Source organism: Hyperoodon ampullatus, assembly GCF_949752795.1.
Source record: "Hyperoodon ampullatus genome assembly, chromosome: 18".
NCBI lineage: Eukaryota > Metazoa > Chordata > Mammalia > Artiodactyla > Ziphiidae > Hyperoodon > Hyperoodon ampullatus.
In genome coordinates this window covers 44,728,397-44,753,982 of record NC_136931.1, presented here as the reverse complement: position 1 = coordinate 44,753,982, position 25,586 = coordinate 44,728,397, and the positions used below count along the sequence as shown (strand labels likewise).

Here is a 25,586-nt window from a genome sequence, read left to right as displayed (position 1 = left end):
TCCGGACGCGCAGGCTCAGCGGCCATGGCTCACGGGCCCAGCCGCTCCGCGTCATGTGGGATCCTCCCAGACCGGGGCACGAACCCGTGTCCCCTGCATCGGCAGGCGGACTGTCAACCACTGTGCCACCAGGGAAGCCCCTGTATATATATATTTTTTCAGATTCTTTTCCATTATAGGTTATTACAAGATATTGAATATAGTTCCCTGTGCTATACAGTAAATTCTTGTTGCTTGGTATGCCTTTTAAATCTCTTTTCCTCCTAACTTTCTTGAGCTAAACTTTGAAAAGAACAACTAAACTGTACCTACTCAGTGTGTAAGACTGGATCCATTTTGACATGTGTGTAGACTTGTGAAATCATCACCACAGTCTGTTTTTAACTGTAAGCCCCACTTTCCTCATTTTCCTTCTTTTCTCACAATTCAAGTGTCAAGGTCATTCATCCTGTAGAGTTTCCTGCCTTCTGGCTTTTGCCGGTTGCAGTCCTGTGGTGGTGTTTACCATGGTCCTCTGGTCTCTGCAGTTCCTGAACTTGGTAGTTAAGTCTAGCTCTGGGTCTGATTGAGTCTTGATTTTTCGCAGAGAGGCAAGCCCACTTCATAGACAGTTGTGATCTTCCATCAACGAGGGCCTCCCTTTTCTGCCGTGAGCCATTGGCCTATCCCTCGTGGGGAGAGAAGCTCTTTCTGACCTGCCTGAGGAAGCTCCTAATGACAACTGCTCTTGAAGGCCCCAGAGTTTCGTGGTGTCTTCACAGAGGAAACTCCAGCAGATGCTGGGCTGTGCTCCCTGCTCCCAGCACTGGCCTCCAGGAGGCCACAGGACTGGGCTGTGGTGAGGTGGGGAACAGGAGGTTGAGTCCTGGCTCTGTCACTCACTGGCTGCGTGCCCCTGGACAGGTTGCTGAACTTCCTTGAGCCTCAGTTTCCTTATCTGTACAGTGGGGATAGCGCAGAAGCTGCTTACCTTGCGCCAGGCTGCTTTAGGAGCTGGGGCTCTGAGGGACTTCACCACTTTGGTCGTCGTCTTCCAGGTGCACTTGAATCTGAGAGATTCCTCTTAAACGTGAGTCCCTGGGCCAAGCACAGATCCACGTGTGGTTGCCAGGGCAGCTCCTTGCCTTTGCTGTGTTGAGCAAAGAAGCTGGTGCCCGGTCAGCATGGTGGCCACGGTGGGACCAAAATTCACGTTTCAGGTTGAGCCTGCCCCAGAGACACAGTCTGGCACCTGAGACATCTCTGGTGGAGGTGGCAGCCTGCAATAGGAAACTGTATTTCTGTGGCTGGTAAAACAAACTGTGATCACAGTTCAGCTTAAAAAAGCATAGAAGGAAGATGGGAAGGAAACGGTCTTCATTGTGCTGCATTTATCATTCAGGTGGTGGGATTCCGTGTGTTTTTTTAGTTTCACTTTTCTGTACTTTCAAACTATTGTTTCTTCATCTGGAATCATTCCTGAGCCTGCTGAGGACAGAGGGGGCCCCTGGGGTAGCTGCAGGGAGGGCCCTGCAGGGTGGGAGTGAGCGCTATGGTCTGAGGCCCTGGGATGGGAGAGGCATGTGCTTCCTCCCTCGGCTGGGTGGGGGCCTCAGCTTCCATCACAGTGACAACAGATCAGCTGCTGCCCCTTTGGCCAGTGACCCCAGAGGTTCTCTCTGCCAGCAGGTCCCCGTGGCAGTTCCGCTGGAGCATCTTTGGATGCCTCGTGTTCTGCTGAAGTTGTAAATGACACGTCTGTTGAGTATTCACCCTAATTTTTTTTTTTTCCAGGTGTTAGTACCCTGCAAAGGAAGCCTGTCAGGCCGTGTTCAGTCTACTTGTCAGTTTGAGTCCTATATTTTGATCCCAGTGGAAGAACACTTTCAGACCTTAAATGGAAAGGTATTCTTTCGTTTCTTGTGGGTCAACCAGGGCCACTCACTCAGTGTTTGGGAGTGGGGGAGGGGAGAGAATCCTGCTTCTCACCCTTGCACTGTCTGTGTTACATGATGGCTTTGACACCACAGCAGCCCTGCTACCTTTGAGGGCGGAGGAGCTGGCAGTGGGGAGGAGGGTCCTGGCTGCAGCCAGGAGGTGAGGCGGGGCTGGGCATCTCTCCCTCAGCCCGTGGGTCTTCTGTCGGGGAGTGGCTGGGACACCTCCCCAGAGAGGCCCTGTCAGAGCAAGCTGTTTATCCCCAGTGCCCTTGGGATCAGGGATGAATTTATAATTTTAAGAATTTTCTGTTTTGAAATCATCTCAAACCTATAGAAAGTTTCAGTAAGGTACAGAGAATTCTCACATACTTTTCTGCCCAGATTGGTCAACTGTTAGCATTTTGGCCACATCTGTTTTATTTCCTCACCCCTATCCCCATCTATCCATCTGTCTATCTCTCTATCTGTCTACACACACACATTATTACTTTTTCTCAACTTTTTCAGAAAGAGTAAGAGTTGCAGACACCATGTCCCTTTGCTTCAAAACAGCGTGTATTTCCTATGTAGTACAGCATAGTGATCACACAGAAAATTTAGCATTGATAGAACATGCTTCTCCAACATACTGTCCTTTTTTTATCTTTTTTGGTTTTTTTGGCCGCACCCTGGCATCTGGGATCTTAGTCCCTGACCAAGGATTGAACCCACGCCCCCTGCATTGGAAGTGCAGAGTCTTAACCACTAGACCACCAGGGAAGTCCCAGCATACTGTCCTTCAACAAATTCTGCTAGTTGTAATACCCTATTACAGCAAAAAAGTTCTATTTTTGTAGATCCAGGATCACGTCTGGGATCATGCAGTGTATTCAGTGGTTAGTCTTTGTAGTTTCCTTCCATTTGGAACGGTTCCTCAGTCTGTGTCTTTCATGACATTGACATTTTTGTCTTGCTTTGTAGACTCTCCCTCAGTGTGGGTTTCTCTGATGTTTCCCATGATTAGATCGCAGTTATGCCTTTTCAGTAGGAACGCCTCCTCGGAAGGGTGTTTTCTCTCTCTCAGTGCATCGTGTCAGGAGGCACGTGACGTCAGTCTGTCTCATTGTTGATGTAAACTTTGGGGTAGGCATTCTCTTATTTTTTTAAAGCAGAAGCAGATAGGTTCCGAGAGGGGGAGGTTCCATCCCTGGTCAGGACTGGCCGTGGTCCCCAGCCTACCCACAGTCAGGAGTGGGGGCCCACACTGGTGTAGCCGGGGCCATGGGCACTGCGGTGGGGGTCGAGGAGGGGTGGGTACCAGTACGCCAGTCTGGGGTGAGGGGTGGTCTGCAGCCCTGTGGCTCCCAAGCATGCTGCTATTTTCCTGCCAGGGATCTGCTCACCACAGCTGCCCATCAGTTTACTTGTTTTCTTCCCGGTACCCAAATCTACCAAGAGAACAGAGGCACTGGGCTCATCGTGGCTGGTCTTCCCGGGCACCTTGGCCACGGCCAGAGTGATGAGCCACGGAGCGGATGCAGCGCGCATCCTTCGGTGCTTCCGGGTTGCAGCGTCGGGTCATTCTGATCTCTTATTCAGAGAGGGGAACCTTCTTACTTTTTTCCTTTTGCAGAGGGTACAGTGCTTTTGGGTTGCAACATGTGAAAAGGATCAGGGTACTGTGTAGCTGGAGTGACAGGGTGAACAAAGAGGGAAGAAAACATTTTAGTATCAAAAAGCAAGCTGGAAGAGTGTTGGTGCCCCCCGCAAACCCACACTGGAGCAGAGGCAGGCGGGTGGGGTGAAGTGCCGGATGGGGACCAGGCTGAGAGGGGTCGGCAGTCACACGGGCTGCTGGTACAGTGACGGCTCTCTTGTTCCAGGATGTCTTTATCCAAGGAAACAGGATTAAACTAGGAGCTGGTTTCGCCTGTCTTCTCTCAGTGCCCATTCTCTTTGAAGAAACATTCTACAATGAAAAAGAAGAAAGTTTCAGCATACTGTGCATAGCCCATCCTTTGGAAAAGAGAGAGAGTTCAGGTATTCTGGGAGAAAACCCCTTTCTCCTGATTCGGAGAAACGTGCTTGTTGAACTTCCTCCCGACACAGCTGTTGTAAACATCCTGTAAAATATTTCAAGAGCCCACTAGAAACCTGCATAACTGTTTACAATAATTCCCCCTAAAACTTAATCAGAAAGTCATCTTGAGCCAGGGTGATGTGGATTAGGCTGCCGTGTGTGGTTGCACATGTTGGATGTTTCACACATAGAGCTTAGTGGGAATGTCGCCCCCTGGAGTTGTGCAAAGTGGCAGCCCTGGCTTTGTCTCTGGGCCTCGGCTTTAGGGCTACCTCCTACAGCATTATTACCCACCCAGCCCCACTGCTGTGCCTCTTTGAGATCTCATTATTTTTAATAGATAATAATTCTTTGGTGCTCCACGAAGCTGAGATAACAATTAATGTGCCAAACGCTCCTATCCAAGGCTCTTATTGTCAGGAATCAGGGCTTCCTCACCACGGCCTCACAGGTCATGCCTAGGGTCCCAGATAATTCAGGTGTGGTCCCAGGAAAGGGCTTCAAGAGGACCAGGCTCTCTGGACCCCCAACTGGGCTGCTTTTGGGCGATATCTTGAAATAAGGTCATCCCTCTCCTCCTGTGGAAGGTGGAGCGTCAGATCCTGGAGGAGCAGGGTTAGGGTTGTGGGACTTGCCCTGTTAGGAAACAGTGAAGCCTTCGGCCAGCCTGACCCTCTGTCCTTTTTTCAGAAGAGCCTTCAACACCCTCAGATCCCTTTTCCCTGAAAACCATCGAAGACGTGAGAGAGTTTTTGGGAAGACATGCAGAGCGATTTGACAGGAACATCGCCTCTTTCCAGCGAACGTTCAGAGAGTGTGAAAGAAAGAGCCTCCGTCATCACATAGTCAGTGGCCGTGTCTTGCTTTGCTAGGCGTGCCTTGTCTCAGGCCAGTTCAGAGCACCAGGATCCCTCTCGGTTCACTCTGTAACTTTGCTGCCTCCATCGTTGGAAGTTTTGTTTAAATGTTTCTTTTTACCTATCAAAGTAGTACAGACCACTGTAGAAAACTTGAAGATCACAGAGAAGTATAAAAATGAATATTGTTATCATCTATGTTAACCCTAAGGGGAGTTTTTTTCCTACTTTTAATGCTTGTACCTAAAAAAAGTGGAAAAACAAATCACACACTTGATTTGATAAGCTGACTTTAGGATTTAGAGCTTGTCACCCAGGAAATCCATTCTCTTTGCCCCAGGGCACGTTACATGTCCCGGGTTTTGTGTCGTGGCCTCAGATCACGAGGGTGACCTCTCTGCTCTGTGTTGCACAGGACTCCGTGAATGCTCTCTACACCAGATGCCTCCAACAGCTGCTGAGGGACTCCCACCTGGTAAGCAGCACGGCGTTCAAAAGAGATACTTGCCAGAAAGAGGGAGACAAATAGCATGTATCACTTATGCGTGGAATCTAAAATATGCCACAAGTGAACCTATCTACGAAACAGAAACAGACTTACGGACAGAGAGAACAGACTGGTGGTTGCCGAGGAGGAGAGGGTTGGAGGAGGGATGGAGTGGAAGTTTGGGGTTAGCAGATGTAAACTATTATATACAGGATGGACAAACCACAGGGTCCTACTGTACAGCACAGGGAACTATATTCAACATCCTGTGATAAACCATAATGGAAAAGAATATTAAAAAAAGAAGGTATATATATGTATAACTGAATCACTGTGCTGTGCAGTAGAAATTAACACAACATTGTGAATCAACTAAATAAACCAAAAAGAAAACAAAAAAAAGAAGAGAGAGAGACTTACAGTTTGCCCACATGCTAGTCCATGCTCTGTAACTGTACTCGTCTTGTCCTCCAGAAAGTGCTCGCCAAGCAGGAGGCCCAGATGAACCTGATGAAGCAGGCTGTAGAGGTAAGGGGCCAGGGCAGCGAGGGGAGAGAAGACGGCAGTGCCGGGGCCTCCTTTGTTGCCCACCCCCCACTCACATGCCTTGAACTGGGTCCCGTTGATTTCACAGATGTACGTCCAGCACGATATTTACGACCTGATCTTTAAATATGTGGGGACCATGGAGGCAAGTGAGGTAGGTTCTCCATCATCATCATCCAGGATGGAAGCCCTGTTCTAAGCCTTTTAAGACAGTTGAAGCTTCATTAAAATCTCTTGTTAGGATGCCGCCTTTAACAAAATCACAAGGAGCCTTCAAGATCTTCAGCAGAAGGATATTGGTGTGAAACCTGAGTTCAGGTAAGGGTTTGCGCTGCTGTGGCCATGTCCTCAAGGGGCTGGGGTACCGTTTGCCATTCCCCACCCCCGCTGAAGCAGCAGTGGCGGCACTGATTTGACATGGTTCAGACCCTGGAGCAGGGCAGTTATTTGTGACCAAAGATAAAGGTGTTGAGGTTGGCAGGTGCCTGTTTCGGAGCTGGCCTGCTCCTGCACCCGTCTGCCAGCATCCGGTGAGTGGGAGCCAGAAGGGGCGGGGTCATACACAGCTGGTCTCTGGGCAGGCACGCAGCTCACCCAGGTAGGCCCTGCACACAGATGTCTCTTCTCACCTGCCAGTCTGAGGGACCCCTGCTTTAGGGGCATCTCCTTCTGGATTAAGTTTCATTTTATTACAAAAATGTCTGGAGACTTCCTTGGTGGTCCAGCAGTTAAGACTTCGTGCTTCCCTGCAGGGGGCACGGGTTCGATCCCTGGTTGGGGAACTAAGATCCCGCATGCCACGCAGCTCAGCCAAAAAGTTAAAAAAAAAAAAAAAAAAAAAAAAATCTAAACTCCCCCCCGCCCCGGCCCATTGGCCTGTTTCACTCTGGGACTAAGGCTTGCTGATTTTTTTTCCTAATTTTCTGGTGCAGCTACATCACCTGGCAGCTTGATTGGCACCTTGAAAGCTGCTGGGTTTTGCCAGTGACCCGAGTCAGATTACTTCTGAGTTCCTAGTTTTGTTTGTCTTTACTTACGGTTTGCTGTAAGAAATGTGAATCTGAGGTATGGGATTAGATCCGAGAAGGAGGGCCCTCACACCGTGGTCTTATGTGGTCACTTTCCAAATTATTTTGCAGCTTCAACATACCTCGTGCCAAGAGGGAGCTGACTCAGCTGAACAGGTGCACGTCCCCACAGCAGAAGCTGGCTTGTTTGCGGAAGGTGGTACAGCTGATCACCCAGTCTCCCAGCCAGAGAGGTGTGTGCTCGGGGAAGGGGCCTGCAGTGGGGTGGCTGCATACATCCAGCTGCAAACATCTGTTGAGAAGCAGTGCCATCTTAAAGGGTCATAGAGATGGGTGGATGTGCAGCAGAGCATTTCTGTGTGAGTGCCCCGGCATCTGATCTGAGGAGTGGGTGCCTAGTAATGGGGGTCGGGGGGCGGGGTAGGTGAGGCATCTTTAGGGTGAGAAAATGCTGGTGGAGAAGCAGTGGCCTCAAAAACGAGTCAAACTGGTGATGGAAACATGGGGGTTCAACTGTTAAGTTGTTCTCTCTAATTTTGTATACGTTTAAAATTTTCCATTATGAAAAGTAAAATAAGTTAAGGAAAAGTAATGAGAAGGCAGATCTGTGTGGGCAGATAGGGGGTGATCTTCGAAGTGTATTATCAATGAATGAAATGAACAGGAGTGTATACGGTAGGTACCCTTCCAGCAGCATTGTGGAAAGGGGGCGACTCTATCCATATATACAATGGGGAGATCATAGACTGTCTGTGGACAGGTACGTGGGAAGCAACAGCAGTGACCTCTGGGAAAGAAGTCTGGGTGGCAGGGATGGGAGAGATGTGCACAGTTTGCTCTTTTGTACTTTTTGAAATTTTAAATGTGTGAATGGATTACTTAAACAAAATTTTAATGAAAAAAATAGAGTCAAGCTGCAGATCGGCATTAGACTCTGAGGTGTATGAAACAGAAATGATCCCAGGAGGAAAGAGGCTTTTGGCAGTGGCTCTGGCACACCTTCAAGTTGTATCCACCATTGCTGACTTCCTTGGGCTCTTTATCTGTCCCGGGAGGTAGCAAGGGGTGGTCTGCTTGCAGTTTGCTTCTTCTGCACGTGTTCTGAGGATGCTAAGCATTCATTTTCCCCTGGAGTCTGACATCTATTCAGGACACTAGAAAGGAAATTGTGCGATTGAATTTCTCCCTGATGTGTCATCTTCCTGGATTGTGGTTTCGTGGGTTGGATGGTGGTGGGGAGTTGATAACACTTGTCAGTCCATTGAGTCCCAGGATGGCTTTGAACATGTGTTTCCCCCTTGCAGTTAACTTGGAGACCATGTGTGCTGATGATCTGCTATCAGTCCTGTTGTATTTGCTTGTGAAAACAGAGATCCCTAACTGGTAATATTTTTTGTTAAAATGCTTTTTCAAAATGGCAGCACTATACTGGGGTGGTTTTTGTGTCACTCTAGGAAACTGAGTGCCCCTTATGAGCCAGGCACTGCCCTGCCTTCGTCCTGCAAGGGGTGGCTGTCATTCCATGTACAGATGGGGAAACTGAGGCCCAGTGAGCTTACGTTTCTCATTCTGGAGCATGTGGCTAGTCAGTGGCTGAGCGGGAAGCAGACTCCAATTCTGTCTGGCTCCAAAGCCCGTCCTTTTCCCACAGAAATGCAAGTTCCCTGTATAATTACCAGCTTTCTAAAAACTAGCCCATTCCAGGAAAGTCGCAAGTAGCTTTACTTATTTTCCTTATTGTGCTCCTTCTAAATAAAGATCCAGGGACAAGCAGCCCTGGCTCCCAGGAGCTAACTGACTTGATGACGAAGCCAATAGCATTGTTTCTGCCAAAGTGTTAATTGGGTATACAACAATAAAACTTTTTTCTTCCTTTTATTAGGATGGCAAATTTGAGTTATATCAAAAACTTCAGATTTAGCAGCTCAGCAAAAGATGAACTGGGATACTGCCTGACCTCAGTTGAGGCTGCAATTGAATATATTCGGCAGGGAAGCCTCTCCGTTAAGCCACTGGTAAGCCCTCCCTCCTTCTCTGCCCTTTCTTTGTGGGTGTCACGGCGTGTGTGATGGGGTTCTCAGGGTGGTGTGGGGGAGGGGCAGTCAGAGATGCTCTCCTGAGAGAATGGGGCCTCAGCCCAGTGGGTGAACACTAGCCCCCCGTAGGTTGTGAAAGTTTGCGCATTATCTTGTCTTTCACATTGTTGATCTGCTTCATTAATCCTTGTCATCCTCAAAAGCACACGGGCAGAAGGGGAAGCTAGAAGTGGTGAATTGGGGTATCCTGATCACGATGGGCAAGAGATGAGATTACTAATGTCTGCAGTTTTCAGGACTCAGTGGCCCTATTATTATTTTCTTAGTTGGTTGGTGAGCTTTGGCTAGTGGAGGCGATTATGTTCCCATGAGAACTGTGAGACTCTTGAACCAAGATTGCACTGCTGGCTTATTTCACTGCCATACCAACCAGCAAAACGTGACAGTACTCACAGAAATTGCAAAGTTGAAATCAATCGAATGAAGAGATTTCTGTATCAAAAACCAAGAGTCCTGGGACTTCCCTGGTGGTGCAGTGGTTAAGAATCTGCCTGCCAGTGCAGGGGACACGGGTTCGAGCCCTGGTCCAGGAAGATCCCACATGCTGCGGAGCAGCTAAGCCCATGCGCCACAACTACTGAGCCTGTGCTCTAGAGCCTGCGAGCCACAACTCCTGAGCCCACAAGCTGCAACTACTGAAGCCTGCGTGCCTAGAGCCCGTGCTCCGCAACAAGAGAAGCCACTGCCCCGCAACGAAGAGTAGCCCCCGCTCGCTACAATTAGAGAAAGCCTGCATGCAGCAACGAAGACCCAAGGCAGCCAAAAAAAAAAAAAAAAACAAAACAAAACCACCAAGAGTCCTGAGGATTGAACTTGATCTTAATTTTCCCCTGATGTTAGAAGCTCCCAAAGTAATAAGTTGAAACACGTGGAAAAGAACATAGGCCTGTTCAGACAGGAACACTCAGGTACAAGCAGTTCCCTGAATTCATTTATTGTTAACATGTTTATGTATTTTCTAGTCTTTTTACTTGCCATGTATACTTTACATAATTGAAATTGTATTGTAGATAGCCTTGTATACTTTTTCCCCAAAATGAATAGCTCTATTTTTTTCTGATTAGAAAACTATTTGCTTATAAATAATATGTGAAATATAAAAAGTAGCAGTGAAGACAACAGAAGCCTCCCATGAACACACTAGTTGGGGATGACTTATTAACATTTTGGTATATGTCTTTTTTCTGCACTTATACAATTATATTTTTAACCAGAATTTGAGCTTATGCTGCACTTGCTGGCACATAGCCCAACAGTATCACGGTGCTTGCTGAAGAATTAAGTTCTGCTCTGATTTGATTGCCCACACACATACGCAGGTGAAATTAGAGGCTGTGCATCTCATCTCAGATGTGGCTGGCTGTGACTCTCATGAAAAGTTGTTTCTAATTTAGGGGGAAATCATTAACATTCTAGAATGCACACGTGTGTGTTCACGGGTGCCTCTGCGTACACACAGGTCTGCAGAGTCAGAAATGCCACTCAGGGCTTCCCTGGTGGCGCAGTGGTTAAGAATCCACCTGCCAAGGCAGGGGACATGGGTTCGAGCCCTGGTCCGGGAAGATCCCACATGCCGCGGAGCAACTAAGCCCGTGCGCCACAACTACTGAGCCTGCGCTCTAGAGCCCGCGAGCCACAACTACTGAGCCTTGCGTGCATGCCGCAACTACTGAAGCCGGCACGCCTAGAGCCCGTGCTCCACAACAAGAGAAGCCACAGCAATGAGAAGCCTGTGCACCGCAACGAAGAGTGGCCCCCGCAACTAGAGAAAGCCCGCACCTAGCAACAAAGACCCAGCGCAGGGCTTCCCTGGTGGCGCAGTGGTTGAGAGTCCGCCTGCTGATGCAGGAGACACGGGTTCGTGCCCCGGTCCGGGAAGATCCCACATGCCGCGGAGCGGCTGGGCCTGTGAGCCATGGCCGCTGAGCCTGCGCGTCCGGAGCCTGTGCTCCGCAACGGGAGAGACCACAACAGTGAAAGGCCCGCATACCGCAAAAAAAAAAAAAAAAAAAAAAAAAAAAAAAAAAGACCCAGTGCAGCCAAAAATAAAATAATAAATAGATAAATTTATTAAAAAAAAAAAAAAAGACATGCCTCTCACCTCCAGAGTTGGGCAACAAGATTTCTTAGTTTAAGTTGTCTTCTGTGAGGTTCTAGGAACACGTATTGTTCCCATGGTGCCTGAGGAGGTTTTCCATCATGGCTGCCCTTCTGGTTCTTTCCCTCTGATGGGTCTCCCCTCCTGGACCCACTACCCTGCAGAGGACTTGCCTGATGCTCCTTGCTGGGGCCAGGGGTGCCCCTTGTCACCTGGAGGGAAGTGCCCACCTCTTGAAGGTGCTCCTGTCCCCTTGCTGCACCCATCCTGTACCACAACCATCCTGCTTTCTTACTTTCCGTGGCATGTAGGCAGGAAGTCCAACGCTTGAAGGCCTTTGGCCAGAGAGTAAAGAGGTGGTTGACCAAACACTAACAGTCAGCTTCTCACACATACTTTTCCTTCAGAAAATATTCCAAGTGGGATTGTGGCAGTGTTTGAGGGGTGGCCCCTCTTGTGCTGGTGTTGGTTTGAGTCCAGCCCTTGGGCAAGTCTGTTTGTCTCTCTGAGCCTCTGTCCCTCCTGTCTACCCTGGGGATCGTGTTATGTATTTCCCCCTTGCCAGGTGGTTGCGAGGATCAAATGGCATATTTGGAAGTGCCTTTGCGAAGTGTGAAGTGATACAGATGCCCTTCCTTGATCTTGCAACACCTGCATCTGGATGTCTCTGTTTCCTGACTCTCTGGTGCATCCTGCGTGGATAGCCCCAAGGATGGCCGTTAGCTTGGGTGGGCAAAAGCGGGGACACAGCCCAGTGTGCCCCTCTTGTCTGGGCTGTCAAACCCTGGTCCTGCCCTCCCGGATTGGAGGGTGGTTGGTCCCCCTGGACTTGCGACAAGGTTGCATCATCCTCTCGGCTGGCCATGGAGCCCGAGCCTTGGGTCTTGAGTGGGTCATGCCTGAGAGGTGTCCTTTTACCTTTATGGACAGAGCAGGTGTTGTGGCTTCCTTGTCTTTTGTGATGCCAGCGTTGGGATTCCATCTGTGGCATTGCCTGTGCCTTAGCGCAGTTCCATCTAGGAAAGTGCGAGGCCACGGCTGCTTGTTGGTATTGATAGAATTTCCCGGGGAAAGAGCCCAAGTGTATCTCCACACAGCAGGTGAACTTTCGGAAAAGCATTAAGGACTAAGTGTTAGGAAATCAAATTAATGTTTTACTATTGACTCTTTATATACTATAATGTAGTTTCACAGAAACTTTCTCCCCAAGACATAATCATACTTGAGATGACCGTAAACATTCTTTAAGCATGTTCATTAATGAAGACTTGAGCTTTTTTGAAAATAACCATTACTGGGATGACTCTAGATTTACCTTTGTGGACAGAAAAAAATGGAGGAGAACCTTGAAAGGATCTCCGCCCTTCTCTGCTCCAGCTTTGCAGGTCTTTTTCACATTACTGGGCTTCCAGTAAATAGTATTTAACCTTTTCCCGAATTGATCTTAGCTGATATGCTATCTCTTCTGGTTGCGCATTCTTCCGTGAGCAGTCAGTCCTGGAAGACCTGCCTCTTTTCATCAGTGCCCTTCAAACAGTCACCTAAGTGGAGGAAAGAGCCCCAGATTTACCTGAAGGATAAGGTCTTTGATGTTTCTCTGATTTACAGCTCAGCTGTAAATCCCTGAATAAAACAGGTTGATCTAGCTTTACACAGCATATACTGACTGGGAGCAAAGGTGGCTCTACGTCTGAGGGTTGGTGTTTGTTTGCTAAGACAGCCCCATGAGGGCGGCTGGCACGAGGGTCCCTGCTTGGCAGTGGGCCCCAGAAATGCTGCCAGCTCTGTGTTTAACTGGACCTCTTCATCAGAATCTAGGGGGCCACAGAGAGAAATGTTCCCATAATTTTCTCAGGGTTTGGTGAGTTCTTCTGGCAGCAGCTGGCTGGAAACAATTCCATCTGTCTCCCACCAAGATTCTTTTGGAGGAAGTTAAGTTGTTACCAATTTAGTCACAGGTGCTCAAGTGAGCATTGAAGTGTCTCACTAGAAATGATTTCATAGAGAAAGGATACATTTTTAGATTTCTATATCTAGGTAAAAATTACCTGCACTATGAAGACCTGAGTTTATTCATTGGGGTGGACCCCATATTTTATTGGACTTGGGGCCAGTGGCCGTGTTGTCTGATGTTTTAGTAAGTATGTTCAAAAAACAGGACCCTTCTCTCTCTTGCTGGTTCACACTGGGAAGGGTAGACCAGCCTGTCACATGGTTCCCCTGTCTGTGGGCCCAGGTATCATGCAGCGGACAGGGCTCTGCAGGCATTAGGACAGATGTTTTGAGAGGAGGGGGAGGCCGGGACAATCCAGGTTTCCACGTGGGGGATGGTGCTGTGTGCACGCCACATTTCACACTTAGAAATGCCACATTCCACACACACACACACACACACACACACACAGCCATCATGCTGCCCCCTCCCAGATTCCTGCCGGGAAGCTGTCCTCAGAGCCCCACTTCCTGGAGAGGCAGACAGGGAGCCCCTCTCCCAGCCTGATGAGGGTCTGTTGTGCGGCTCCCTGGGGGCGGGGAGAGGCCCTGCCAGTCCTGTTTTGTGGGAAACAGCAGGGATCCTTCCTGGGTCCTCTGTTTTCAAGGATCTGCACTGACAGTGCATGACGTGTGATAAAACGGATTGTCGGCTTTTCCTGCAGGAGTCCGAGGGATTTGGCGACCGACTGTTCCTTAAGCAGAGAATGAGCTTGCTGTCTCAGATGACCTCAACTCCCATTGACTGCTTGTTTCAGGTAAGACACGCAGAGGTCCTGCGGGCACGGATGTGTGAGGGGCTCTCCATCCTCCCACACCGCTGTAGAATCCATCAGGGTGGTCTGCGTAGTTCAATGCAGGAGTTCGTTTTGTGATCGAGGGAGTGATAGGGATGCTGGATCAGCTCGGCTGCCCATCTCCCCCGACGTGAGCCACGCTGTAGCCCGACTAGGCAGCATAGCGAGGGCACCGGACCCTGCGCGTGGGACCCTCTGCCTGGCTGTCCTCCTCTCCCCATTTGGCGAAACATGGCTGGTCCTTCCCAGTCAGCTCAGTGGCACCTCACTGGCAGCACTGCCAGAACTGATGCCTCTTCTCGGCTCCGGGAGCCCCAGTTACAGATGTTTGTGTGAGTGTGCTGGGCTGGGAGCAAGGCACCTGGTGGTGGTCTGATCCTCAGGCACAGGCAGGCGGTTCCTTCCCTCAGTTCTGGTCTACCGCTGGGAGGCTGGCGAGCTTCCCTACGAGGCAGTCGTCAGAGGGCCACCGGGGGCCAGAGTGGGTTCCATGGAGGACCCAGAGCTATGCACCCCTCAGAACATCTCACTCCCTGTGGGGAATACATCCAGGCCTCACAGGGGTGAGCCCTGCAGGTTTGCTTGTTGATGGGGTCTTGTGATAATTACAGCTGTTCTGCAAACCAAGGCTCTATTAGATTACAAGACGATTTGACCCTTTAATGAGGGGTCAAAATCTACACCAAGGCTCAGGATGTATTGGCCACCCCCCCACTCCTGTTGCTCTGGAAATTTTGTCATATTGTTGTTTCTTTAGTTTTGGAAAAACCCTAACATTTATAAAAATCAGAGAGTAGTACAGTGAAGGAACTCCCGCGTAGCCATCTCCCAGTCCTGTTTCATTTCTATCCCCCCGCCCCACTTTTCCCCATCCACCCAAATTATTTTGAAACAAGTCCCAGAGAGCAAGTTGTTTCATCCATCCATACGTAGATGTGTGTTTCTGTAAGGATGCTCAGAAAATTCACAGCTTAGAGAGCGAACAGTTCCTTCATATCAATAGCGCTTTTGATGTCACTTTTTAGCACATCGCATCAGGTAACCAGAAGGAAGTGGAAAGACTTCTGAGCCAGGAAGACCAAGATAAAGATGCCGTCCAAAAGATGTGTCACCCTCTGTGCTTCTGTGATGACTGTGAGAAACTCGTCTCTGGGTACGAGGGTCCTATGTGGGCTCAGCGCCAGGAAGGGGGAGACTCGGGGCCTGGGCGGAACTTTCCCACTTGTTTGCTGTGAGATTTGGAATAAGGAACTTATCCTCGCTGCACTCTACTTCCTCTGCCGTGAAGTGGAGAGAGTAACGTCTGCCCCTTTGGAGAATCAGGTGGAATAAAGATTGTAAACATACCTGGCACCCTGCTCGGCTGCTTTACCAGGGGAGGTGGGCAGAGGGCGTGCCCCAGGCTCGGAAAGTGGGTTTTAGGATGGGAGGACTGTCAGCTCCTGCCTGTAACCTTTCTGGTTTCCCCTTATCGGGGCTTCTGCTCTCTGGGACACGGTAGAAGAGACCCAGCTTGGACCATACCCGGAGATCTGCCTTCTTGTCCCAGGACCCTGGTGTATTTCTCTGTATCCTCTTTCTCTTTTAGGAGGCTGAATGACCCCTCCATTGTCACTCCATTCTCCAGAGACGACAGGGGTCATACACCGCTCCATGTGGCTGCCCTCTGCGGTACGTGGGCAAAGGGATGGGGCCGAGGGTGGCCCTGCAGAGAGAGGGTGGCTGCTGGGTCTTACCGTGTGGATGCTTGGTACTGCCCCTGGGCTGGTGGTCCAGCCAGGGAAGGCTTGAATCTGAACTGTGAGAATGGCCTCAGAATTGGGGTTCTTATATTCCTCCTTTAAAAAATATAACTTTACTGTCTTTATTTTTTTTTTTAAACATTCTTTTCCAGTATGGTTCATCATAGGGTACTGAATATAGTTCTCTGTGCTATACTGTCTTTTAAAGTGCACGTGCAAAAAAAAATGTGCACATTCAAGGTAGAAAACACAAACACAAGCATCTGTAGTACCACCCGCCATCCTTCTGTCTCCCAGAGATCATTTTGATTCATGACTGTCTGAAATGTCAGCATGCTTGTGAGTGTGTGTGTATAAAATAGATGATGCTGTGGGGATCATACTTTTCTGTACAGTGTTTTTTTCACTCGGCGACACGTAAGAACATTTCTCCATGTCAGTATTTTTTTTACTGGTTGCACAATATTCCATCCTGTAGATTGATGCACCATGGACTCTTCTGTGGACGTCTAAGGCTCTTTTCTCCTACCTTCTGTGGCTGGGGGCTGGACTGGAGCCGAGTCCCCTCCAGGGGCTACCCCAGAGTGTTTAGAATCTGGAGGCAGAAAAATGCCTCCTGGCGTGTCTCGTGCCAGAGGATGAGAGGGTGAAATAATGCCGTGGCTTCGCTTGCAGGGTTTGGAAAGCCCGCTTTCTTCCCTTCTGTTCTGTAGGGCAGGCATCCCTCATCGACTTGCTGGTTTCCAAGGGCGCGGTGGTGAATGCTACAGACTACCATGGCTCCACCCCGCTCCATCTCGCGTGTCAGAAGGGCTGTCAGAGCGTGACGGTGAGCAGCTGGGCTCGGACGGGCTGGCTTTGCGCGCGGCTTTGCAGGGCTGGCCCCTCCTGTGTTCCACGCTGGCTCGGTCAGGCCACAGGGAGGGCTGGGGTCTCAGGCACCTCGCCAAGGGTCTGCTGGGCAAAAGCTGTTAGGTGTAGATTTGAAATGTCACGGTAATATGGGGGAAGAAGGGTGGGGCTGTAGATTTTTTTAATCTCTAAACTTTTTATTTTTGTATCATACTTTTTAATAATGAGATAGGATTTTCCTTCACCGACCCCCAAGATACTAGAAATATTTTAAATAGGGCCCCAAGATGGACTTTCCCATAGACTTAATACCTACTGATGAGAAGACGGGCCAGAAGCTAGAAAGGCAAAATTATTTTGCCAATCAGTGATGTTTCAATTTCAGCTTAAGTTGTTTGGTACATAAAGTGCCTCAGCTACTGCTAGTGATTGATGGGGGTTGTTTTTCTTTCTTTTTTTTTTCTTATTTTAATTTTTATTGGAGTAGAGGTGATTTACAATGTTGTGTTAGTTTCAGGTATTCAGCAAAGTGAATCAGTTATACATAAACATATATCCACTCTTTTTTTTTAATAATCTCTAAACTTTTTATCAGGAAGGATGAGAGTGATGATAGTATTTTTCGCTTTGGTTTTTTAAAATTTAAAAATTTTTTTGTTTAAAAGTATAGTTGATTTACAGTGTGTTAGTTTCAGGTGTATAGCAAAGTGATTCAGGTATATATGTGTGTGTGTATATATATATAATGTATTTCTCTCTCTATATATATAGTATATATTCCTTTTCAGATTATTTTGCATTATAGGGTTGATATAATTTTAATTGTAGTGTAAGTAGATAAGGTTGAAAATGGAGACCAGCAACTTCCCGCTGTGAGGCTATAGGCCGTGCTCCTGAGGAAGTGCTCCTGAGGAAGTGCGCCTGCACTGCCGGGCTTGCTGGTGCTCACTGCTCTCTCCTCTCCTTTGGAAGCTGCTGCTGCTGCACTACAAAGCCAGCGCCGAAGTGCAAGACAACAACGGCAACACCCCTCTGCACCTGGCCTGCACCTACGGCCACGAAGACGTAAGTGGTCCTGGCTGCGCCGAGGGCGGCCGTGTTTACCCTTTCTCACAGAGAAAAGTGAATTTCCAGTTGGTTGAATGTCGTATTTTATGTTGACAGTTATTGGAACATTTGGCGTATAATTTTTTTAATTAAAAAATTTAAGAACACATTACAGATGCTGTATTGAAATAACAGAAATCTAAAACATAATTGTCTTTTCCTGAAATGAAATCATGTACATTCATCCCCGCTACCATCTGCTTCTTACCTTTCTTCATACTCAATTTTTACATTTTATATTTTTAAAGAAATATCAAGGAATTTCATCATTTCCGTGTTTGCTTAATATTTAACTCTGTGTGTGTGTGTGTGTGTGTGTGTGTTATTTTTTTCCTAACCACCCTCTCTCGCTTCTCTCCATGGTAACATCCAGATAGATTTATACAGATGTGGGTTGAGCCTGGGTTAGGTGGTTGATGAGCGAAAACGAGATCATACCCTACACAATTTTATGCAGCTTATTTTCCTAACTTAATCCTGGACATCCCATAGGTCAATAAATGTAGATCTAACCCGTTCTGTAATCGCTACACATAGTCTATGACGTGTGTTGTGTCAGGGTCCTTAAGACCACTCCCCAGTTCAGTGGTTCGCTAGGAGGGCTCACAGGATGAGCATATGGCTGTAGTCACAGCTGTGATTTATTGCAGTAAAGGGACACAGAGCAAAATCAGCCAAAGGGAAGGTCCAAGGATGACGTCCGGAGGAAACCAGGTGCAGGCTTCCAAGAGCATCTCCCTGTGGAGTCGCTCAGGACAGCTTATTCCTCCAGTAACAAGTTGTTAACAACACACGCAAAGTGTTTTCCTTCTGGGAAGTTCATTAGGGACTCAGTGCCCAAGATTTTGGTTGGAGGCTGGTCGTGTGAACACCCTTTAGCCTAGAACATTTCAACATTCCAGACTCGCAGAAGGACAGCAGGTGTTCAGCATAAACCACTGTTGGACAAACTAGGCCCAGTGAGCCCCTCTCATCAGTCAGGGGACTGTGAGAACACTCCCCAGATCCAAGCTCCCAAGGAACATCACAAGTCAAGGGGGCCAGCCTTGCAAGCAGGCCTTTCCAGTGATGGCGGTCTCAGGCCTGCTCTGGTGACTCCTTTCTGCACATGATGTGTGACAATTTATTCAGCCATTTCTTATTGATTGGAAGTTGGGTTCTTTAAAAACAAAAACGATGTGTCCTGATCAGGTGATCTGGAACCCTGGAGGTCTGATGTTCTGTTACTGTATGTTTGCTTGGCAGATGGTGCCTTGATCAAATTGGGACATGGGCCGAGGCTGCGGGCTGCACAGATCTGCCCGAGGCCGGGCGTGTGAGTTCACAGTGGCCTTTCCCATTCTGTTTGCAGTGTGTGAAGGCTCTGGTCTACTATGACGTGCAGTCCTGCAGACTAGATATTGGTAACGAGAAAGGAGACACTCCCCTGCACATCGCTGCCCGCTGGGGTTACCAAAGCATCATAGAGACATTGCTACAGAACGGAGCGTCCACAGAGATCCAGAACAGGCTGAAGGAAACGCCCCTCAAGTGCGCGTTAAACTCAAAGGTAGCCTTTTTCATCTCGGAGCAGCAGTATGACTTTAAACAATATCAGCATCCGCAGCTTAGGTCTTGGCTGTGCTGTTCAAACTGTGCATTAGTCCCCAAGGCTAGAACTTGGCCGCATCCTCTCTGCTACACTCGGGACCTGGTCCTTCATGGGTTTTACCTGTTCATCTTATTTTCCATCTTAGTAGGCATTTTTCTCAGTGTCATGCCAAGAGCTGTTCCCAGCAGAGTTTGCCCTGGCCTCCGAGTGCTGTTGGTTTCTGGGCAGGTGGAGTGAGAGGAAATGGGATGGTGGCTCCAGCCGGGAAGAGCGGGGATGGGGTGTTGGAAGCAGCAAGCGTCAGCTCTGTTTTCCTGTTCCTTCACCCTCAGCGCCTAAAACTTTATTCTGATTTGGCCAACTTCGAAAATCGTTGGGTGTAATTTCCTTCATAAATGATTCATTAATGAACTACTAGCCCGTCCAGCTGGTGATTTCTGGAAGCACGTAGTTTGGGGCCACATGTCGTGCACTGCTTGCTCATGAGCAGGTGGGGAGCGATGGGAGCTTCCAGAGGCCAGGCCTTCCCAGCAGCAGCTCTGTTGAAGGGGTGTCCTCAGAGAAGCGTGTTTGGCCAACTAGCCAGAGGAAGCCTAGGGCCACGTGCGACGGCCATCCGAGGTCCTGATGCCCAGAGCATCCCGGCTAGTGACTCACATAGGTGATGCCGTTTTAATACAGGTGTCCAAGTGTCTCCCTTTGTACAGGCCCTACTTTCTGCCTCTTGATGTTTTATAATTTCCAGTCCTCTTCTAGGGAGTTCTTTTAGTTTGTTCATGTCTTCTTCTAGGAGTAGCACAGTTTTTGTTTTTAAACCACTTTATTGAGGGGTGATTGACGTACAAAAAGCTGTACGTATTTAGTGTATACAACTTGATGAGCTTGGAGACAAGTCCACACCCATGAGACCAACACCACAATCTGTGCCATAAATACATCCATCACCTCCAGAAGTTTCCTCCCGCCCTCTTTATTTATCGATTATTATTATTATTTTGTGTGTGTGATAAGAACACAACATAAGACCTGTAGGAGTGTGGTTTTTTTTGGGTTTTTTTTTTGCGGTACGTGGGCCTCTCACTGTTGTGGCCTCTCCCTTTGTGGAGCACAGGCTCCGGACGCGCAGGCTCAGCGGCCATGGCTCATGGGCCCAGCCGCTCTGCGGCATGTGGGGTCCTCCCGGACCAGGACACGAACCCGCGTCCCCTGCATCGGCAGGCGGACTCTCAACCACTGTGCCACCAGGAGAGCCCAGGAGTGTGGTTTTTGAAGGTTTAAATCTCTGCTCCTGACCCAGGGGCCTCAGCTGCCCATGCCCTCACGGGGTCTCAGCTTTGTAGCAGCCAGAGCCACGGAACTGGGTGATACCGCCCTTGGCCTGAGATGCCCATGAGGGGCTGAGGGCACCTCTGCACTGGAACTTCTGCAAAGGCCCTTCCAGAGGGAGCTCTGCAGACACAAGGAGCAGACGGTCTTCTGGGCTCAGCTCCAAGCTGGTCCCACTTAAGGCCCGTGGCTGCCAGTGGAAAGGTCATGCTTCAGGCCTGTGGACCACCAGCCCAGGATGGATGAGGCAGCCTTTGGGGCCCCTCTGTGCCTGGGCTTCCCTTGTCCGCTGAGCCCATTCGTGGGGAGCACTGGCTCCTGCTGTTGAACTTAGCGTGGTCCTGAGTAGGTTCCCGCCTGCTCTGGGCCTTGGTGTCCCCCCTGTCTCTCTGAGGGCCTGGTTGGGCCGCGCAGCTTTCCGAGGAGGTGGACGCAGTGGGGCCGTAGGGGTGATGAGACCTGGGCGACCCATCTCAGTACTTTTCGCGTCCCCTTTGGCCTCCTAGATTCTGTCCTTGATGGAAGCCCACCATCCGTTCTTCGAGAGGGGGCAGAAGTCTTCAGAGGTAAGAGAACGGGGCTGCGCTTGCCGGCCCTACTTGAGACCAGCCTCTGTCGGGCCCTCACCCACCCCTCACCGGGCCCCCTGGCTGCAGGTGCCCGCGCGGCCCCCTCAGTGCTCCGTGGATTCCATCAGCCAGGGCTCCTGTGCCTCCAGCTTCTCCTCCGCCTCGCTGAGCTCCAGGCAAGAGGAGCCCAGAAAGTTCTACAGGGAGGTGAGGCCCCCGGACCAGAGGGCAGAGAGGGGTGGGGGGCGGCCTGCATTCCGGGGGCCAGTTAGAGAGCCGCTGGGGCAGCGTGTCTGCTGTGGCGAAGGTCAGCGCCCTCGAGGGGAGCCCGGCCAGCCTCACCCTGCTTGCCCTTCCTGGACGGACGTGTGTGTGTGTGCACATGTGTGTGTGTGTGAGAGAGAGAGAGAGAGAGAGAGAGATGGGAGGGGGGATATTCTAAGAAACGTACAGGTAAAGTCACCTGTAGGTTCACTGCTTTGAGATCAGTTTACGAAGTAAATTCTCTGCCCTTATCCCCCTCTCCATTAGCACCCCTGTTAACCTGATGTGTCTCGCTCCTGACTTCCTGCAGAGTTTATTTAGACGTGTACATGTTCTCACACATTGCGTTTTGTAAAAGCTGACTCATAGCCTGTTTTGTTTGTTTGTGTGTTCTTTTCCATCTAACCTACCTTAGACCTTGTCCATTGTCAGCCCACAGAGCAGACCATGGCGTGGATGTGCCCATCCCCTGCGGGTGGGGAGCCCTCACTGACTCCGCCCCGGGCTCCTCCTCCGCTGTCACCCCCAGGCTGTGACCTGCTCTTGGAGGACCCAGTAAGCCTAGCTCGATGCAGAACCGCAGCAAAGAAAGCCAAGAGGCGTGCTCCAGAGTCTAACAGAGGCCTGGAGTCGTTCCTAGGGGGGGTGCCCACCCTCATGGTACCTGTAGCTGGCAGATAATGAGAGCTGAATAGATGCAGTTCTGAAGGGTGGCTGCCCTCTTAGGAAGCGCTTGTGCTCCCAGGTGGCTGTCGTCCCACCGTGCCACATGAATGGCAGGTCATCTTACAGACCTTACGTGGAAGGTGCGCGCCGGCCCCTCCTGGATGCCCTATCTGAACAACTTTGGGGATGTGTTTGAAAGATACTGAATGAGATCAAGAGACACATGAAAGCTACTAGGTTTTCAGAAGGTTGTTTTTATTATTTCTATTCTTATTGTATTATTATAATTTTCCTTACATTCTTTTTTCTTTTATTAAGGTAGAAAAACTTTTAAGAGCCATTGCTGATGGAGACCTAGAAATGGTGAGTTTTTGGAAGTGAGTTTCAAGCAGCTTGCTCTCGGCTTAAGCAGCTGTGCTCATGTGTCTTGTCTCCAGGTGAGTCAGGAGCTGTCAGGGTTCTTTGTTCACGTTCACGCAGTAGGGGTGCATTTCATGAGTACTTGCTGATGGGATGTGACGTGCCCCCTGCAAGTAATGAGGCAGGTGGAATAAAGCTGCAGTGTGAGCCTATCCCTGCCCTTTAGACATTCATATTCCAGGAGGGCAGCGATGTTGGCAAGGGGACCAGCCTGTGTCCAGGGGCACAGAGTGTGGGCTCGGGGCCAGAGTCCACTAGCCGGGAGCAGGGTGAACAGACCGAGTGGGGAAGGGTGGAGGTGGCGGAGGGGAGGCCAGAGCCCAGAGGGCGTTGGTGTGGCCCTGCAGGAGTTGTGGGCGGTGTGAATCCCTGGCTGGGAGGCTGAGTCTCCGACTTGGGGCTCCAAGGACTCACAAGCAAGTGTCCGAACGAGATGGTGCTAAGGTGTCAGGGAACATCTATGATGAGATCACTGGAGACTCCCATGGGCAGTTCCCCTGGCTTGCCTTTGGCTTCCTGAAAGGAATTCGTTCTGTCTTCTACTTTAAAAGGAGGGGTAAATTAGCGCTTACCAGATTAGGAGGCCTGAGTGGATCAGATTTACAAGAGTGCTTCACAGGGATGTGTATTTCAAGAGTGCTTTTTGCCAATGATGGAGCTTGAGGTGGTGGACAGAAGTTCCTGGCATCTGATCATCACAGCCTCCGGGGTATTAAGAATCGGGGGCTTCCCTGGTGGCGCAGTGGTTGAGAGTCCGCCTGCCGATGCAGGGGACACGGGTTCGTGCCCCGGTCCGGGAAGATCCCACATGCCGCGGAGCGGCTGGACCCGTGAGCCATGGCCGCTGAGCCTGCGTGTCCAGAGCCTGTGCTCCGCAACGGGAGAGGCCACAACAGTGAGAGGCCCGCGTACCGCAAAAAAAAAAAAAAAAGAATTGGAAGGTAGCTGGCAGTGTCTTAGCCTCTGCCCAGAGGCCACTGTGAATCCATCAGCCTGACACGTGGTTACTCGGGGTGGGGGGAGGACACAGGCGTTTGGATCTGGCTGTTGCTCCCCTTGAGAGACCAGCCCCAGGGTACCCAGTGTTCTTGGGGGGAAGCAAAGGAAGAGTTCCTTAGGCTCCCTAGGAGCCGTGGCGAGAGCCAGCGTGGAGAAGAGATTGTGACCATCCCCGTGTCATGATGCGTCTGCTCTGTGCCCGAAGCTGCCGCCCCTCGGCTCCCTTCCCCCCATCTTGTTCCTTCTAATCACCAAGAGGAACTGCCCTCGGTCCGGTCCGTCCCAGCCAGTCTGTTAGGTGAGGGCCCGGTTCAGGTGAGGGCTTTGGTGTTTCCACCCTGAGGAGCATCTGTTGTCAGAAACGTGGAAGGGACCTGGAGCGGGGCATGTTTGGGCTTGAACGGGGTCTTCCTGGGGCCCTTTGTCACTCCTTGCAGGCTTTTGCTGACTTCCTCAGTGCTCAGAACCAGGCCTAGAAATGTATTTATATTGTTTTCTTTTCTCACGTTTAATATCCTAGAAACTTGTGTTTACCGGAACATAAATTTGACCTGTTAGGGGTCTTTTCAGTGCTTTCACCTGTGGGCTAGGGCATTCAAGTGGAAAGGACACTGGCATGGCATCAGAGAGCCTGTGATTAGGTTCTGGCCACCACCTCCCCATCCTGTGGCCTTGAACAAGTGCCCCCCGGAGTGAGTCTCCTCCCCCGTAGGATGAGACGGACCGGTTGTTGAAAGCGGACAGTTAGATGACGTAAGAGGAGGTGCTCACGAAATGCTCCAGGACAGGGCTCTAAAGCCATCACACTGAAGCAACACCGCTCTCCCCTATTTAAGAGGGAAGAAAAGAATCTAACGCAAGCTGCAGAAATGGGAGCTCAGTCTCTCTCTGTCACTACTGAAAGGATTGAGAAAGGCTTGAGCACGGGTGAACCCTGGAATCCTCAAGAGGGAGCAGCCATCATTTATAAGTTACTTTGGTGGTTGAGGAAATGTATCAATACGTCCTGATTAGAGAAGAGAGAGAGAGAGAGAGAGTGTGTGTGTGTGTGTGTGTGTGTGTCTAAGATACCATAACTTGTAAAGAAGCTGAGGATGGGTTTTAAGTCCCTGTTTCTCCTTACTGCCCGGCGCCAGGTGCGCTACCTGTTGGAGTGGACAGAGGAGGACCTGGATGAAGCGGAGGATGCTGTCAGGGCGGAGGATCTTGAATTTTGTCACCCCTTGTGCCAGTGCCCCAAATGTGCTCCAGCTCAAAAGGTTTGGCTTTTCTTCTGTTGGGGGATGGGGGTAGAGGGCAAATTCTTCTTTTTCCCCTTAGGAAAGTTGTCTGCTTCTCAGCCAGCTAACGGCCGAGTGGCTGGTTGTAGGTGTCCCCTGAGATACAGCTCAAGGTAGAGGAAAGTGGACGCTCATGCAGGATCTGGCTTGGGCTGCCTGCTTTCTGAATGGGCAGGTCAGGGAACAGGGCCATGAACGCGGGCTTAGTGTTTCAGTGGTTCTCAGGGCCCCTGAGTCACAAGGCAGGAGCTTATGAACAGACATGCCCGGGGGTCTCTGTCCATGTGGCCGTGGTCCCTTGGGAGGATGCAGGCAAGAGCCACTGCCCACTGCCTTTGCTCACGTTGGTGCACCCTCTGCGGGAGCACCCTCTCTCCAAGCACAGAGAGACCCCTGTGCCTTTTACCCTGTTTCCCCCAATGGTAATAGCTTGCAAAAACACAGTACAATATCCCGACCAGGATATTACCATGGATACAATCCATCCGTCTTACTCAGATTTCCCCGCTTTTATCTGTGCTTGTGTGTGTATGTGCACGCGCATGCCTGCACGTGTGTTTATTTACGTGTTCTGTCTAGTTTTGTTTTTTGTTTTTAATTGCAGTATAGTTATTTTACAATGTTTTGTTAGTTTCTACTGTACAGCGTGGTGAAGTAGAGTTCCCTGTGCTATACAGCAGGTTCTCATCAGTTATCTGTTTTATACATATTAGTGTATATATGTTAATCCCAATCTCCCAATTCATCCCACTCCCCCTCTCCCCCCTTGGGGTCCATACATTTGTTCTCTACATCTGTGTCTCTATTTCTGCCCTGCAGACCGGTTCATCTCTACCATTTTTCTAGATTCCACAAATATGTGTTAATATACGATATTTGTTTTTCTCTTTC

At 49.8% G+C, this 25,586-nt stretch overlaps 1 protein-coding gene across 1 annotated transcript in view; it reads left to right on the top strand.

The window, feature by feature from the left end:
* Window positions 1-25,586, top strand: part of ANKRD27 (ankyrin repeat domain 27) — a gene marked incomplete at its 3' end in the record, with an annotated part of 51,175 nt that overhangs the window by 12,968 nt on the left and 12,621 nt on the right. The window contains exons 2-22 of the mRNA XM_079723187.1: window positions 1,774-1,884; window positions 3,782-3,938; window positions 4,669-4,823; window positions 5,251-5,310; window positions 5,797-5,850; window positions 5,957-6,022; window positions 6,110-6,186; window positions 7,008-7,129; window positions 8,201-8,279; window positions 8,779-8,911; window positions 13,748-13,840; window positions 14,905-15,032; window positions 15,468-15,550; window positions 16,335-16,450; window positions 17,446-17,538; window positions 18,932-19,129; window positions 21,004-21,063; window positions 21,154-21,273; window positions 21,763-21,885; window positions 22,315-22,359; window positions 24,552-24,674. Of these exons, the coding sequence (XP_079579313.1) occupies window positions 1,774-1,884; window positions 3,782-3,938; window positions 4,669-4,823; window positions 5,251-5,310; window positions 5,797-5,850; window positions 5,957-6,022; window positions 6,110-6,186; window positions 7,008-7,129; window positions 8,201-8,279; window positions 8,779-8,911; window positions 13,748-13,840; window positions 14,905-15,032; window positions 15,468-15,550; window positions 16,335-16,450; window positions 17,446-17,538; window positions 18,932-19,129; window positions 21,004-21,063; window positions 21,154-21,273; window positions 21,763-21,885; window positions 22,315-22,359; window positions 24,552-24,674 (2,196 nt within the window). The remainder of the gene's footprint in view (window positions 1-1,773; window positions 1,885-3,781; window positions 3,939-4,668; window positions 4,824-5,250; window positions 5,311-5,796; window positions 5,851-5,956; window positions 6,023-6,109; window positions 6,187-7,007; window positions 7,130-8,200; window positions 8,280-8,778; window positions 8,912-13,747; window positions 13,841-14,904; window positions 15,033-15,467; window positions 15,551-16,334; window positions 16,451-17,445; window positions 17,539-18,931; window positions 19,130-21,003; window positions 21,064-21,153; window positions 21,274-21,762; window positions 21,886-22,314; window positions 22,360-24,551; window positions 24,675-25,586) is intronic.